The sequence below is a fragment of the Columba livia genome, chromosome 6, assembly GCF_036013475.1.
Source record: "Columba livia isolate bColLiv1 breed racing homer chromosome 6, bColLiv1.pat.W.v2, whole genome shotgun sequence".
Classification (NCBI taxonomy): Eukaryota; Metazoa; Chordata; class Aves; order Columbiformes; family Columbidae; genus Columba; species Columba livia.
Window position 1 is genome coordinate 37,150,804 of NC_088607.1, and position 14,709 is coordinate 37,165,512.

General features: G+C 43.6%; 1 protein-coding gene across 4 annotated transcripts in view; it reads left to right on the forward strand.

Annotated features, from left to right (window-relative positions):
• PRKG1 (protein kinase cGMP-dependent 1) overlaps positions 1-14,709 on the forward strand; it is a 442,922-nt gene that overhangs the window by 329,147 nt on the left and 99,066 nt on the right. For all 4 annotated transcript variants that reach the window (XM_065068161.1, XM_065068160.1, XM_065068162.1 and 1 more), the window contains one exon: positions 1,454-1,548. In XM_065068161.1, the coding sequence (XP_064924233.1) occupies positions 1,454-1,548 (95 nt within the window). The remainder of the gene's footprint in view (positions 1-1,453; positions 1,549-14,709) is intronic.

A 14,709-nucleotide genomic window follows, 5' to 3' on the forward strand; every position in this document is an offset into this window, starting at 1 on the left:
TCATCTGATCTCGGATGATGAGTCACTCAGCTGTTAAATGGAGCGTGGAGGAGCCTGAGCGCTCATCAGTGACTCAAACCCACTGGTTTTACTAACCGTAAAAGAGACAGGAGAAAGCACAGGCCACAATTATGAATTTAATGGTTAAGTTAAACTGGAACATCTCTAAATCCAAAAGGATGTGTCTGACATCTCAGATTTGGGCTCAGTGAGTTTGCATCTGCAAAAGCTCTGATCAAAGCTCAACGTCCCAAAAAGGAGAAGTGCATGAGAGATTTTCCCATGTACACAACGTTCCTCCAGAGAGTTGCTCGTCTTGGTTAAATTTTGGACAGCTCAGGCTTTAGAAGTGCCCATCCCTCTCCACTGAGCAGAGACAGAGCATGGACAACTCGATGTATAGATGTTGGGAGGAGCGCCATGCGCTCGTAGCAGGAGATTGTATTTCACCTGCCTTCTCATACCATAAGAGGTATGAGTTGCATCTGAAAACACCTGAAAAAGAAGAATACTTCTCATAGAGTGTTGTTACACCAACAGCGTTCGGCTTCGATGGAGCCTTCTGCATCCTTTGTGTTTTGTGCCGTCCGCAGCACCCGGGGATGTCAGGGCTTTGTTGTTAGTGGCAGGTGGGATTTATATCCCATACCAGAGCCAAGGCTGTTCAGATGATCAATTACTATTTTGTTTTCTCTGAAATATTTTCAGAAAATAAAAAGGCCCCCCCAGTGATAGATCATCACTCACAAACAGGAGGTTGTCTTCTTGTTGTGGCAGTGCCATCTTCAACATAGGCTTCCACCAGGTTGTACTCCCTGTGGTGTTGCAGTAGGTGGAAAGTCTGCTTTCCATCAGCAGTAATTGCTTTTCTCTTTCACTGCAAAAATAAGATGATATTTTCCTTTAAACTTCAATGAGAAGATTTGATTTTGATTCCAGTTACAAGTTATCCTCTCCTTGAGCTTGGGGGACAGGAAAAGAAGAGGTGTCCTTCATCCCGTAATGCTCCAAACTGCTTCATTTCAGTTATATCTAAATTTAGATGATTTCTGTTATTCCTTTCCCTTAAGCAAAATTAGCAACGCAAGACATCACGTGGAACAGAGCGGACAGAAGCCTGTGCCATGTGTCTGTCTGATAGAAAATATTTGGAACCTGTTCCTGCTGCTGGCTCCGTACAGGCAATGACTGTGCTACGTATTTAGAGTTAAAACCTTCAAAAAAACACAAGTATTGCATTTTTGCAAAACTAGTAGGTACCTTAGTGGCAAATAACTGCTTGTTTTCCTGGGTGGTTGGTTGGTGATACCGAGGGAAGGATGCAGGACCCTGGAGAATTACATGGTTCCCAGAGGATTTTCCTGAGAGATCTGCGGGATAACGAATCCCTCTCTTAACAAATGGGTTGTATTTGTTAATTAAAAGTTTTCTAAACGTTTTGGCTTTTCAACAGGTGAATGTTACTCGTGAAGACTCCCCCAGCGAAGATCCGGTCTTTCTCCGTACTCTTGGGAAAGGAGATTGGTTTGGAGAAAAAGCCCTTCAAGGGTAAGTGCACCTTGTGGTACAGCTCGTACATTGAGATAGTTCTTCAGGGACTTTCAGGACGCTCTTGCAATTTGGAAGAAGATAGAGGGTGGATTTCTGCTTTGGGAGCTGGGCTTTGTCACTTGGTATTGTTTGTTGCACCTTAACGGAGAAAAAAGGATTGTTCTGCAGTTGAGTGGCCAAATGGAGATCGTGTAGACATCAGAAAATAGCTTATCTTTGCATTTTCCCTGACCATGCTTTTCAAGGTCCAAAGGTTTGATGTGTTGTGACTCTGGAGTGTTTTTCTTGTACAGGAAGAGCGTAATCGTGGTCGTTTTGCTGCGGCAGGCGACTGACGGTAAAGCGGTGCATGGGGGGTTAAAATGGGCTTATTATGGAGATGAGAATTGTATGTGATCGACCTGTTTTATCAACCTTTGCTTTTGGGGATAACTCTGAACTAGAAGAAGAGAAATTGCAATTCCGTATTCAATGGGTGATTATTATAAAAACACGTTTTGTATCCGTGGGGAGGAATAAGAATAGGAATAGAAGACCACGTGCTTTAGGCAGGAATTTGGGGCACCCAATGGACCAACACTTCATCCTGCTGCATAAGGGCTATCAGGCTTCTCTTTGGTGCTGTGATAACATGGTCAGTCCCTCCTAAATCAACCTCCTTCCAAAAAGAGCAAGGCAGAACATTTGCAGCCCCAATTTCGTGTCACTTCTGGCAGCCGGGGAGGTGTATCCAGCACAAAATTTGCATCTTACCTTGCATATCTATAGCTTAATTTTAAAATAATAAGGTTATTAATGAATAAATGCAAATAGTAAGGTTTGCAGTAAATAAATGTCTTTATTTTGGTTAGTTTTTTAGTACCAAGGTGGAGATTAATTATATTTTAAAATAATTTTTCGCTGCAAACACGTAAGATAGAAACACTTCTTCATTTGTTTGGAGCCTCAGAGCAACCTGACTCATTGGAGCTTGTAGGTTTTTAAACAAGCGTCACATATCTCTCATGACATCTACTGGAATAGTAGGCAATATATAGCAGGCAATAGTGTGCCAACCAAAACCATCTTCTGAAGACGACTCGGTATTGGAAATAAAAGGGATTTCCTACCTTGCACTGCCCTGGTGAGGATTTCTCCCCATTGCAAATACCATCATTTGGCTGCCTGCTCAGCCTGAGATGAGTGAATTTGCAATAAACACTCTTCTGCATATATTTAAATATTCAATAAATAATAAGTTTGTACTTCTGAAACCAAATGGGAACTTAATAATTGAGAGGATGTTCTCAGCGTGTGAGGAAAGCGTCATTCTGACCTATTTTTTCATTAGGGACATGACATACCTGCTGTACCGTACCTTCGGTTTACTAGTAAGCTCAGTAGTTCTGTAGCTAGATTTACATTGAATAGTGCGAAAATACTGTAGTGTAAAGCATCCAGCAGCTCAACAAATTGCTAATAAATTAGTATCTTTCAGGACTTTGTAATGTATCATTGTTCAGCAACTTGGGGTATTTCTCCTACACACATAAAATACAGTTATGGCTGAGAGCTGCGGATCAAATAGAAGTTTCAGTGTATTTTCTTTTTCATCTTTGGCTAATTTATCCAAACTGTATCAGCCCTTGCTTAGCAATACTGAATTCTACTCTGTTTAATTGTATGTTGTGCATATGTGCGCTGACAGAGCCACGGGGTGCTGATATACATTATCCTGATGATATACATTACTCTGGTTTTGGTGCTTGCGCCAGATGGCAAACGTCATTTCACGGATCCCATTGCGCACCGGCAGGAGCAAAACAAGTCGTTAAATGATCGGCCACATCATCTGAAATTAATACCCAACCTTCCCAGCTAATTGGCGCCAAGATAAAAGATGTATAACGTACACTATAGCGATACATAATTTACAGCACACTCACAATCAGAAAACGGTGCATAAAGCTATTTACAATAGTTATTTCTAGCAAGAGGGAAATAACGCTTCAGTCAAATAAAGAATATAAGAAAAGGCTCTTTCTCCTTCAGAAATTGTTTACCATAGGCTGACTCAAAAGAGGAGCAGTTTGAGCCATTGCCTCCTTATTACATTACATATCACATCATATATTTATACAGAGCTGTTGTTTTAGGGTCTCACCCAGGTTTGGGATCCAGGAGGAGTTCAGAACTCTTTTGACCAACTCTTGAGGTCAAATAAATGGGATTTTTGGGTGGCTTTTAAAAGGGGGGACTCCTAAACACTCAGCAGCCTCAGGTCTCCTGGGCGGCAGCAAGAGAGGAAGAATTTGGATGGACAAGCCATGGCCCCCACCATATATCTATTAATAGATAATAATATATATCTAACAATACAGCTATTTTATATCTCTGTGTATAAATATAAATGCCAGGAGTGCACCATACTGAAGAAAGTAATGGAAGTACAGGTGCCACCCTTTGATTTAAGTTAGCACAAATTTGCTTTGGCGAAGATGTTTTCACATGGTAACTGAGAAAGGCAGCTCGTTTTAAGGCTTTTTCAGCGTATTTCCAGGCTGTTTTCTTTGCAGGGAGCATAGGAAGAGGTGGCTGCTTAGGGCAGGACGTATGGAAATGGGTGGAAATTTGGGATGGTTCCATGTTTCTGGGTCAGCTCAGGGATGGGATCACCGGGGGAAGCTGCTGCTTGGCACAGTCTGTGTCCTCCCTTCAGCCTCTGAATAAAATACAGGTGGTTCATTTCTTTTTATTACTTTCAAAATGTATTCGCAGGGCAGAGGATGAAGAAGAAATTGTGGCCTTTGGGTCATGCAGGAGGTGCTGTGCTGTGGTGACAATTACAGTGATATTTCAGCAACTGTAATGGATTAATATATCAATTTGGTGTCACCTTCACGAAGATTTGAAATGGAATATGATAGTACCTGTCCCTTATGCAACATAATGCATCTTCCTTTCAAGAAAATTCGTGCTTTTTCCTCTTTATATCTCCACCTCTGGAGGCTCCTGTGTAGTTATTTTCTCACTGTTACAGAAACCATCTCTCCTCTAATTCCTCCAAATCCCACAGGTGTGTTTTGTGCACTGATAATTCACAGGAGCAGTAAAACTGTGTGTGTCTATCTATCTGTCTATCTGTATATATATATATATATATATATATCTGTATGGGCAGGAGTGTTAAAAGGCAATTTTCTTGTTGACCATCCCAAAACTTTATACTGTATTTCCCACTTAAAACAGTGGGAATTGCTGGGATTTAAGTTGTCCACGGGCACCAGAAAGTGCTGGTGCCTCTTGAAATCTTGCAATGCCAGAGCTTTATCTATTCATAAATTGATGGAGGAACTGAATATAATCCTGAAAACCTTAAAAGGTCCAGGAGCTGAGGGTGAGACAAGAATGAGCCATCAATAGATAAGGCATTAGAGTATTATAGATTTGTTTCTTTTTTCTGATACACAGTTGTTTTCTCTGGCTGCAGCCAGAATTAATCATTTTTCTTATATCTCTATAAATACTATAAGAGGTGTTGGGGTCCCACTCATGCCCATCTTCCCTCAGGTCAAATTCTGAATCTGTTTCTGTCGAGTTGCAGTGATACTACTGTTAAACTGACCTTTAAATTAGTTCTTTTTCCAGATAAGAACCTAAAAATTCAGGTTTTCATTAAAAACTTAATTGGCAAAACCTGGAAACCTGTTTAAGTGCCCTGCTCTCTTCTCTCTTGCCTTTTTTTATCGTATTCCTTGCCTGTTTAATTTCTTTCTTCCCAAAAATACTTTTCCCCTGTTGCTCCCTAATAACTTTTGAAGGGCTAGAGGGATTGATTTACTCAGTTCAAATGCTGGGGGGAATAAGACGGATTCTCAGCTGTTAGAAAATAGCTAAAATAGCTAACTTAGTAAATGGTAAAATGGATTGCAATGATTGATTTTTTTTTTGGTAAGGTGGATGATGCTTCTCAGACCGATCTTCGTTCTTGCAGTAAAACGGGGTGTTTTTCACACTCCCTTGCTGTTGAATCCAGCTTGTTATGACCATGAGCCAGCACTGGGCCCTTGTGGCCAGGAAGCCAATGGTACCTGGGGTGGGTTAGAAGGGGGGTGATCAGTAGGTCAGAGAGGTTCTCCTGCCCCTCTGCTCTGCCCTGGGGAGACCACACCTGGAATATTGTGTCCAGTTGTGGCCCCTCAGTTCCAGCAGGACAGGGAACTGCTGGAGAGAGTCCAGCGCAGCCACCAAGATGCTGAAGGGAGTGGAGCATCTCCCGTGTGAGGAAAGGCTGAGGGAGCTGGGGCTCTGGAGCTGGACAAGAGGACACTGAGGGGTGACTCGTTCATGTTTACAGATATACAAAGGGTGAGTGTCAGGAGGATGGAGCCAGGCTCTTCTCGGTGACAACCAGTGATAGGACAAGGGGTAATGGGTTCAAACTGGAACACAAGAGGTTCCACTTAAATTTGAGAAGAAACTTGTCCCAGTGAGGGTGGCAGAGCCTGGCCCAGGCTGCCCAGGGGGGTTCAGTTCTGGGCCCCTCAAGTCAGGAAAGAGATTGAAGTGCTGGAGCGGGTCCAGAGAAGAGCAACAAGACTGGGGAAGGGACTTGAACACAAGCCCTATGGGGAGAGGCTGAGGGAGCTGGGCTTGTTTAGTCTGGAGAAGAGGAGGCTTAGAGCTGAGCTCAGCACTCTCTAGAACTACCTGAAGGGCAGTTCTAGCCAGGTGGGGATTGGTCTCTTCTCCCAGGCAGTCAGCAATAGGACAAGGGGCCATGGGCTTCAACTCTGCCAGGGGAAACTGAGGCTGGATGTTAGAAAGCAATTCTTTGCAGAGAGAGTGGTCAGGCATTGGAATGGCTGCCCAGGGAGGTGCTGGACTCACCGGCCATGGAGGTTTTTAAGCTGAGCTTGGACACGGCACTTAGTGCCATGATCTAGTCAATGGGCTGGAGTTGGACCAAGGGTTGGACTTGATGATCTCTGAGGTCTTTTCTAATCCAGTCCATTCTGTGATTCTGTGGGGTGCTTGTGAATGAGGCATCTGACACCAAAGTGTGTTGGGGAGGGTTTGGGGAGCAGCCAGATGACAGCGTAAGAAAGCGAATGGGATCTGTGATGGGAAGGGGATGGGAAAACAGGCTGTGCCGTCCTGGCTGGGACATTGCTGGGAAGCCCCACCTGCGGTGATTTGTCTTGCTCGTGGCCTTGGCATGAAGCCATTTGTCATGCCAGGGGTCACAGTGTGAGGAGGTTCGCTGTTCCCATCCCCGTCCAGCCAGGAGCGGGGGAAAAAAGAAAGAAGTAACCAGCCAGAGGGTACAAATTCAGTTCAGGAAAATGGCTTTTTCCAGCCTTGAGTCCCATGGTGAAGAAGGTGTACCCATGGCAGCGGTGGTCATTCTAAAATTGAAGCAGTACTTCCAATGGTGTTGCACAGGACAATGAGTTTAAAGACGAGGAAAAACACACTTTTAACTTGGGCTAAGAGGAGGGAGCAAGTTGAGAAGCACTTTTTATCACCCTGATGCTAAATATTGGGGCTTTCTTTGAGTCCTGGCCATTCTGTCACCCTTCTCCTGCCTGGCACCTGCGATGCTGTGTGCAGCTCGTGGAGCATGGGTGCAACACACGGCCTCCCAGGACAGGCTGGAAGTTATTGTATCCATTACATCAGCTGCTTTTTATATTTATTACAATCCTCGGGTGATCTTAAAAGGTATTACAGCTCTATTTCCCATTCTTTTCCCCTCCCTGGGTAGATCGCTGCCCATAAAGTCAGGTGGGAGCAGGCAGTGACAGCTGATGTTTTGACCCATTGCCCCAAACACAAGGGACATCAGAAGCTTTTAAAGGGTTTTGGAAAAGCTGTTGGCCAAACCCTGAAACAAAACCCTCCCAGAGGCTTTGGAGGGCAAGAGCTCGAAAGCACAGACAGCTGGAAGTGAGGAGGCAAAGTGAAACAGAGATGGTGTCACCATATGGTTCCCGGCAGGGTTGGGTTTCTTCCTGCCGGCATCTGGTCCCCGCTTGGGTCAGGAGAGGTTCCGGGTGGACCTGGGCTCTGATTGATCTCCTAACGGTAATTAAACGCTGCTAAAATGCCTCTCTGTCCTGTCCAGCTGGCTTCTGGTGTTCAGGTGCCCTGGCCTCAAAGTCTTTACGTTGCTCTAGCACAGATGAGGATGCTTTATGATAATGCCGTTGCAAAGTAAACGATGAAATCTTCATCGGGGCCTTTGCACTTTGTTTAATTACACTATTGCAAGCACGTATTGATCGCTGATGGAGTTGCTTCACTCTCTTCATTCTTCATCAAACGTGAGCCAATATTGCGAGTTGTCGTCAACTGGTTGCCAAAAGCTCTTGATGCTCCGGGAGGTTCCCTGGCAGGGAAGATGCTCCCAATTAAGAGTCTCATCCAAATCTGTTTAACATGAGCTGGCAGGATCACCCCAGTTGTTGTTAGGCCTGCTCTAACTCACAAAAACGTAACTCTGCTTTTGTCATCCAGCAGAAATTAATCTGGGGGGGTTTTTTGACCTTCAGCCACCACGTATATGGAGAAATGAGGGGGGAGAAGGGGTAATGCATGTTGGCTCTACCAGCACCCTCCATCTGAGTCCTCTGTTGTTACTACCGAGATTAAGGTTCCCACGGGAATATATTGATATTATTGATGATTCTTGTCTTAAATATGGATAGGAATGGATCCCACCAAGTGAAACCAAATGTCCAGCCAGCCTGGCATCCCATCTCTTCCAGCAACCAGAACCGATTGCGGAAGAAACTCCTGAACCACTGCTGGTGGCTTAATAATTTATGACCCGTAGCACGTTGTTGATTGACGTTGCAAACCCGCAACAAGCAGTTTGAAAACGCGTGGCCTTCTGTGGCAATTAGTTCCGCAGTTCAAGCGTGCAGGCTGAGGAGAAATGCTGTTTTTAATGTGTCGGTTTGGGTTGGTTTTTCTAATGGGCCATCTGCTCCTCTTTTACAAGGTGCCTCCAGGTTCTTGGATGTGCGGTTGACTTCTTGATTTGCAGAGAGCTCAAGACTCGGTTGTCCGAGACTATAGATGTGGCAATAAGTTGTTTAAAGTGAAGACAGATAATAATTTGTCTTTATTTAAAACTTCTAACATCTTAAATGACTTGTGAAGGTCTCTGAAACTCAGTCCTTCTTTCTTTACTCACTTGTGTGCTGGCGATACAGAAAAGTGGTAATGTCTTATTCTAGCAGGTGTTGATGAATCTTCCCAAAAAGCCGTGCAGGTGTTATTTACTCCACATGGCAAATTACACAAATTTGAATAGGCAAAGGGTTTCTTTCGGACCTCAGGAGCCCACAAAGGTTCTTTTAATGTCTGTGTTTAGATGATTGCTTGAAAAGCTGGTGTAGGGCTGGAGTTAAGCGGCGAGATGATGAATCGGGGCTTTTCAGCTGCTTGATTTTCCCCATTGTTCAATATCTTGCTTCCCAATTTCTCGAATTTCAGGGCAATTGACTTGGAAATGAGACGCGGCTTTATTTCATAATAACGCCGAACAAAACGTGTTTCGGTCGAGCGACAGTAAACACCGCGTTGGGGAGGAAAAACAAATGATTATGTACTTAAGCGAGATCAGCGAGCACCAGAATTGGAGTGTTTGGTGGCGCAGCCGTTGCCGCCTCGTGCTGCGTTTTGAGCAGCCGCTTTGCATTCACAAACCTGCTTATGTAAAATACAGAATCACGAAAATGAATGTTACTGGAGGAATAGAGACAATTGTAACAGTGGAAGGCTTGTGCACAAAATACCCCTGGTTTATTTATTGTCTAAGGGGGAAAAAAAGAGAATAAATATTTAGCTTTTTATTTACTCTATCAAACAAAAGGCTTCTTTGGGGCAAAATAGCCATTAGGAGACAATTAGCAATAAATTTAAAATTTTGCTACTTTAACAAAATTACATAAAGTTGTTCCAATTTCTTGCAGGGAAGTTACGCTCAGAGCCAACTTAATGACTCAAATGGAGTTAATAAATAATCAGGTTGCTTTGAGTCTGAAAGATACTAATGGTTAGTTTATAAGAGCACAGCTTATTAATAGTTCTAGCTTTTTTACAGCTGAATCGTAGCCTGGGAACTAAAATTGTGTATTTGTTTTCCTTTGAGGATACAGCCCTACAGAGCAAGCACGATATTCCTCCCACCGAGTTTAAAATATACATGTATAATGTTGGGCAACATGATTGTGCCAGATGGAGAAAAGCAGAATTACCCAGGTTTTCTAGTTACAAATATATTTGCTTACACTTAGAGCGCTGAACATCTCTGAAAATCATTCTCATGTCTTTTTGCCTTATTTCAGTGCAGGAAAGAAACCCAATTGCTGAAATGCATGGGAAATACCACGGAGGTGTTGTTGCTTGTTATTAGATAACAATGTCAAAGTATTCCTATAAAAGCATCGTGTTCTTATTATAGAGGTTTTTAAAGAGCAGAATTTGGGGGATGTATCCTCTTGTATGAATCAGGGTGAGTGAAACGGGTTAGTGATAGAAATTACTGTGGGGGTCAGACCTGCTAGTTCTTACTTAATATGTATATGTTTATATTAATATTATATATATAGATATAAAACTCTGGTTTGCTTTTCTCCTTTGGAGGATGTGAAATAGCCTGGAAGGGCTTAAGGCTTCTGGTGCTGGCTGAGTTTTCCAAACTCTTCCCCTTTGCCTGTTTTTTGTGGGTTTTTGCAAGACAACACCTGTATTCTGGAAAAAAAACCAAAACAACCTAATTTCTGTCCCACAGCAATTTGTAGTATTTGGAGTTTTTTACTCTGTTCAGGTGTGTGAACATTAAGTGGAGCTGAGAAATGCAACACGGAATTATAATTCTCATGGCTTTCATGAAAATTTCATGTTCGGTAACTGTCCTGGGTTTGTTAAAACCAAGTTTCTCTTTTAGTGGATTTGCCTGTCAGCTAAAGCTTCATATCAGCTGCATTTTCCTGGAGAACCAGATCCATGTTTTGGTGAACACAGCAATGGAATGTGAGGTTATTGATAAGCATGGATGGACATCTCGCCAGAGGGGCAACGAGAAACAGGTGACCAAGAAACTGACCAACTGTGTACAACATCCCATTCATGTGAATACTGCATATAAAAGTGGGAGAGCATGAGGATCTCGTCCCTTTTCCTTATGGCTGACATTAGGAGAGGACCTTGTGAGTTGTCCCTGCGAAGTGAGGCCAGTGACAGACTGAATCCAGCTCCGGTTGGCTGCGGAGTCCAGTCCAGGACTTCGGGTGCTGGCTCTGCAGTTGCTGGGACTTTCAGGATTGGTTTTGTATATTTTGTGTTATTTTCTCTATTCTTATTAGTAGCATTAGTAAAACATTTTTAATTTTTCCAGCTCTCTTCTCTCTGTCCTTCTTTCCCTCCTGATCGCCTGTCCTGAGTGGGAAGGGGGGAGAAGGAGGAGGCAAAAGGGCGAAGTGGGGAGGAGAGGAGGTTAACAGTTCATCTGCTAGGGTTTTATTGTCACCCCGCAATTGAAACCCTCGGCACTATGGAATCAGAGCGGGAGAAGAAAAGAGCAAAAAATGTTCTATGTTTGCTGTGTCTTTTATTTTTTCTTAATTCCGATATCATTCAGGCAGCTATGCATTTAAACATACATCCTGGAGTGCCATCACATTTAATGGCACCTCCCAGGGCAGCTTTAATTTATAGACAGCTTCACACGTGGCACAATGCGGTGTGGCCACTCATCAAGTCTCCTTTTTATACCAGGCATTGATTTGGTCTTGTGTTTCAGGCTTGGAACTCCATATAAAATAACTATCATTGATAAATTGTTCATGCATAGAAAACTGAGGGTTTTTTTCTGCAAGGATGTGCAGTGACCTGGTATGGGGATGCAGTGCCCATCATTTTGTGAGTGTTATAAGGTACCATCGTGTTATGAAATACTTGATATGAAGGTTTATGATCTTAAAATAGTAGAAGATTCCTTATAGAAGCATATTAAAATAGTTCCACCTCTAAAAATATACAATAATGAACATTCGTGGCTTTTGGTTTGTGTGCTGCATAGTTTAAATACAAAGTGTTGGCCAATTAAATAGTGATTTTAACACAACCAAGATTTAGCCATAATGCACTAGATTAGGAAGAAGAAGTTGGTGCAAGTTTGTATTTAGCAGATATTTCTAACAACCTGTTATTTGCTTAATCGTGTTTCTATATATTCAGCGTTATGAACAACACGTAATGACTTTTTGATTTAATTGATGTCACCCAGGTTATTCCGCAGGGGAAAAGGGTCTTGAAGATAACTTTTTTGTAACGGATTATCCTAATATTGACCTAATTGCCTTTCTGAGTTCTCCCAGCCCTGATGACTTTGGTTTTGCTCATGGCAATGCAGTAGATTGTGAGTTAAGAAGAGGAATATTGTGGTGCGACACCAAAACTAGATAAATTGGCACTTAGGGGAAGTTGGATGGATTGCGTAGTTTTGCAACACCATGAAATAATTGATGTTCCTTCTAATTATTAGCAGTGGGAAGCCTAGTGATGAACATCTATCCTCCAGATTTTATGTTACGGCCGTCCAACCATTGACATAGTTGAACCACCACACGCTCAAAATTAAGGATGAAATATTTATAGGACTGGAGCTGGCTATTTCTCTGTATAAATGCCTCTTTAATTCTGTTTTGCTAGGAACTCAACAATATTAAAAGCTCATTTGAAGATCACTCTTTTCAAGTAATGCTCATTTAAATTGACAAGAAGGCATCAAAAGGACTATGTTGTCTTATACAGCATTTAGCTTAAGAAACTTTTGAGCCCAGAGTGTCCAGTTTTGGGGTTTTTTTTTGTTTGCTTGCTGGTTTTGTATGAGGAATGTGCTTGGTGATGGGCTGAAGTCTCTCTCTGTGGCAGAGCCAGAATATCGTCTGTGCCCAAAATGCTTCACCGTTGCATTTCCTAAGGCCAGAGCACAGAATCTGAGGCTTTTATGCAAAGCTGCGGCTTGTCTGTCAGTGCTGAGCACCTCAAGGATTACATCTATAAATCCTTGACCTTCTTCCACTCCAGAGTTTTTGCTGCCATCTCTTTCCCAGATGAGTAAATGGAGCAAATTTTGGGGCTGCGTGTCTGCTGGAAGCCGGGGCCCGAAGCAATGGCCGAAGCATCCCACCATAACGCCAGGCAAAAATGTCCAAGAAATGAGAAACGCTCTTTTCTTTGTTGCTTTTTCGGTTTACAGAAGTGGCTCCTTTTCCTGGAGCACGTCAGGCGCCAGCGGTTTTACGTCCTGGAGATATTTTCTGTGTAAGAGCAAACTTAGTGCGGTTTGTTGTAGGGGAGGGTGGTGGGGAAGCAGCTGAAGATGGAAAACCTGGTGTGGGATTACATAGGTATTGTGTGGAAAAAAAACCCCATTTGGACCACACAGACCAAGCTGGCTGATAAACCGCAGCAAGAAATCACGTCCATTTAGGCATTTAAAGACAATTAATTACGTTTACACCTCGTGGTGTGTCACCCTGAAACACGAATTGGCGCCATTATCTGCAAAGCATCCCTCAATGAGTAGTATCATCCTGGTAGTGCCAGAGGGATAAGCCCAATTTATTTTTTCCATCTAACTTTTTAGCTGGCTTCTGACTCTTTTCAGGGCTTTGTTACAAGGTGGGAAGCTTTTCACCTCGGGTGGATCTAGAACCATTGGGGACAGCGAGCGAGCGCTGGCTGTGCCGGCAGCGGGAGCCACGCTTTGGTGGGTCCTGCAAACTGGCGATGCCAAATTAATTCCTGATGCAGACATGAGCAACATCACGGGGGCCGGCAGTTGAGCAGTCTCTCTGGAGAGGTGAGGTTTGGTGCCCACCCTGTGTGAAAATGGCTTTATTGCCAAACAGATGCACCCCGGGGTAGGGTGATGGGTGCAGGACCTCTTCACCAGGTCTTAAGCTTTGCTTTTCTCCTCCTTCATAGACTGGGTACTATTCTTGTGCTGTATATATTTCAATTTCTTGACAGGCATCTGTATACCAACCCCTTGCTTTGAATTTAATTATTATTAAGATTAATTTTAAGTCTTAGAACAGAGCTTTTCCCCATTTCAAACTTGGCAGAGGGGCTGTTGGTGCCAGCAATGGCAAATCAGGTTCTGATGGCTCTGTTTTCAATTCCACGCTCTGAACATGAAGCAAGTTGCATTGGTTGTTGATGCGATCAATACAGTTAAGCTTTTAAGTACTCGGTGCGTTAAAGCAAATCCCTGTTGTCCCAGCCTGTCCCTGTCCCTGTGGGCTGTCCCTGGGGCTCCGAAAGGGAACCTGGAGCCAGCTTTGCCCTTGGCATCTGGGAGAGCCCCTGGGCTGGCTGGAAATAACACCCTCCACGTTCTAACATTTAAAAATAAATAGATTGTGTTGTCGCTAAACAAAGTCAGGTCTTATTTTAGGTGAAGGCGCAATCTGAGCATAGCTTGTGAAAAGACACTGCGGCGCTCCCATTACAGCATCGGGACCTTGTGTGCCGAGCTCGTGTTACCTTTATGTTTGGCTCCCGGAGCAAATATCTGAATGTACGTCAATAGGCAGCTATTAGGAGCACTCCTAAAAAAATGCTGCATATAACAACCAGAATCTTTTGTTAGGCTGAACCATGTTATAACTGACCCTCAAAATCTTCATCTAGGGCTTGAACTTTCCATTTTTAAGTCAGCTTTAGCTGGGGAGTGGACCATTGCTGTGCCAATTGTGTGGGACGGCGTGTGAACTGGTTACTGGAATAGGAGCTGCTCTGGCGAGCTCTCCCGTAGCCGTCATAGCTGGGATTCTGCAAACCCTGAAACGGGGCCGGAGTGTTTTATTCCTGGGGCACTCGTCAGCACACTGGTAGATGTGGGGTTTTTCCAGAGAGATGCTTTTGGAGGACATGGGAGCCTTAGGCAGCTTTCTACAATGCATCGGGGTGCCAGTGAGCAAAGGTGAAAGAGGAGCCCAGTCCGGGTGCTGGGATTAACCTTTAGATAATGTGTCTTTATGGGATAGACTGGACCTTGTCGCCTTTTCCACGGCTGAGTTATCTGCTCTATTAAAGCCTCGCTGTCGCATCGGCACCATTGATGAGGCATCTGGCTGGTTGGGAGCCCATCCAGCC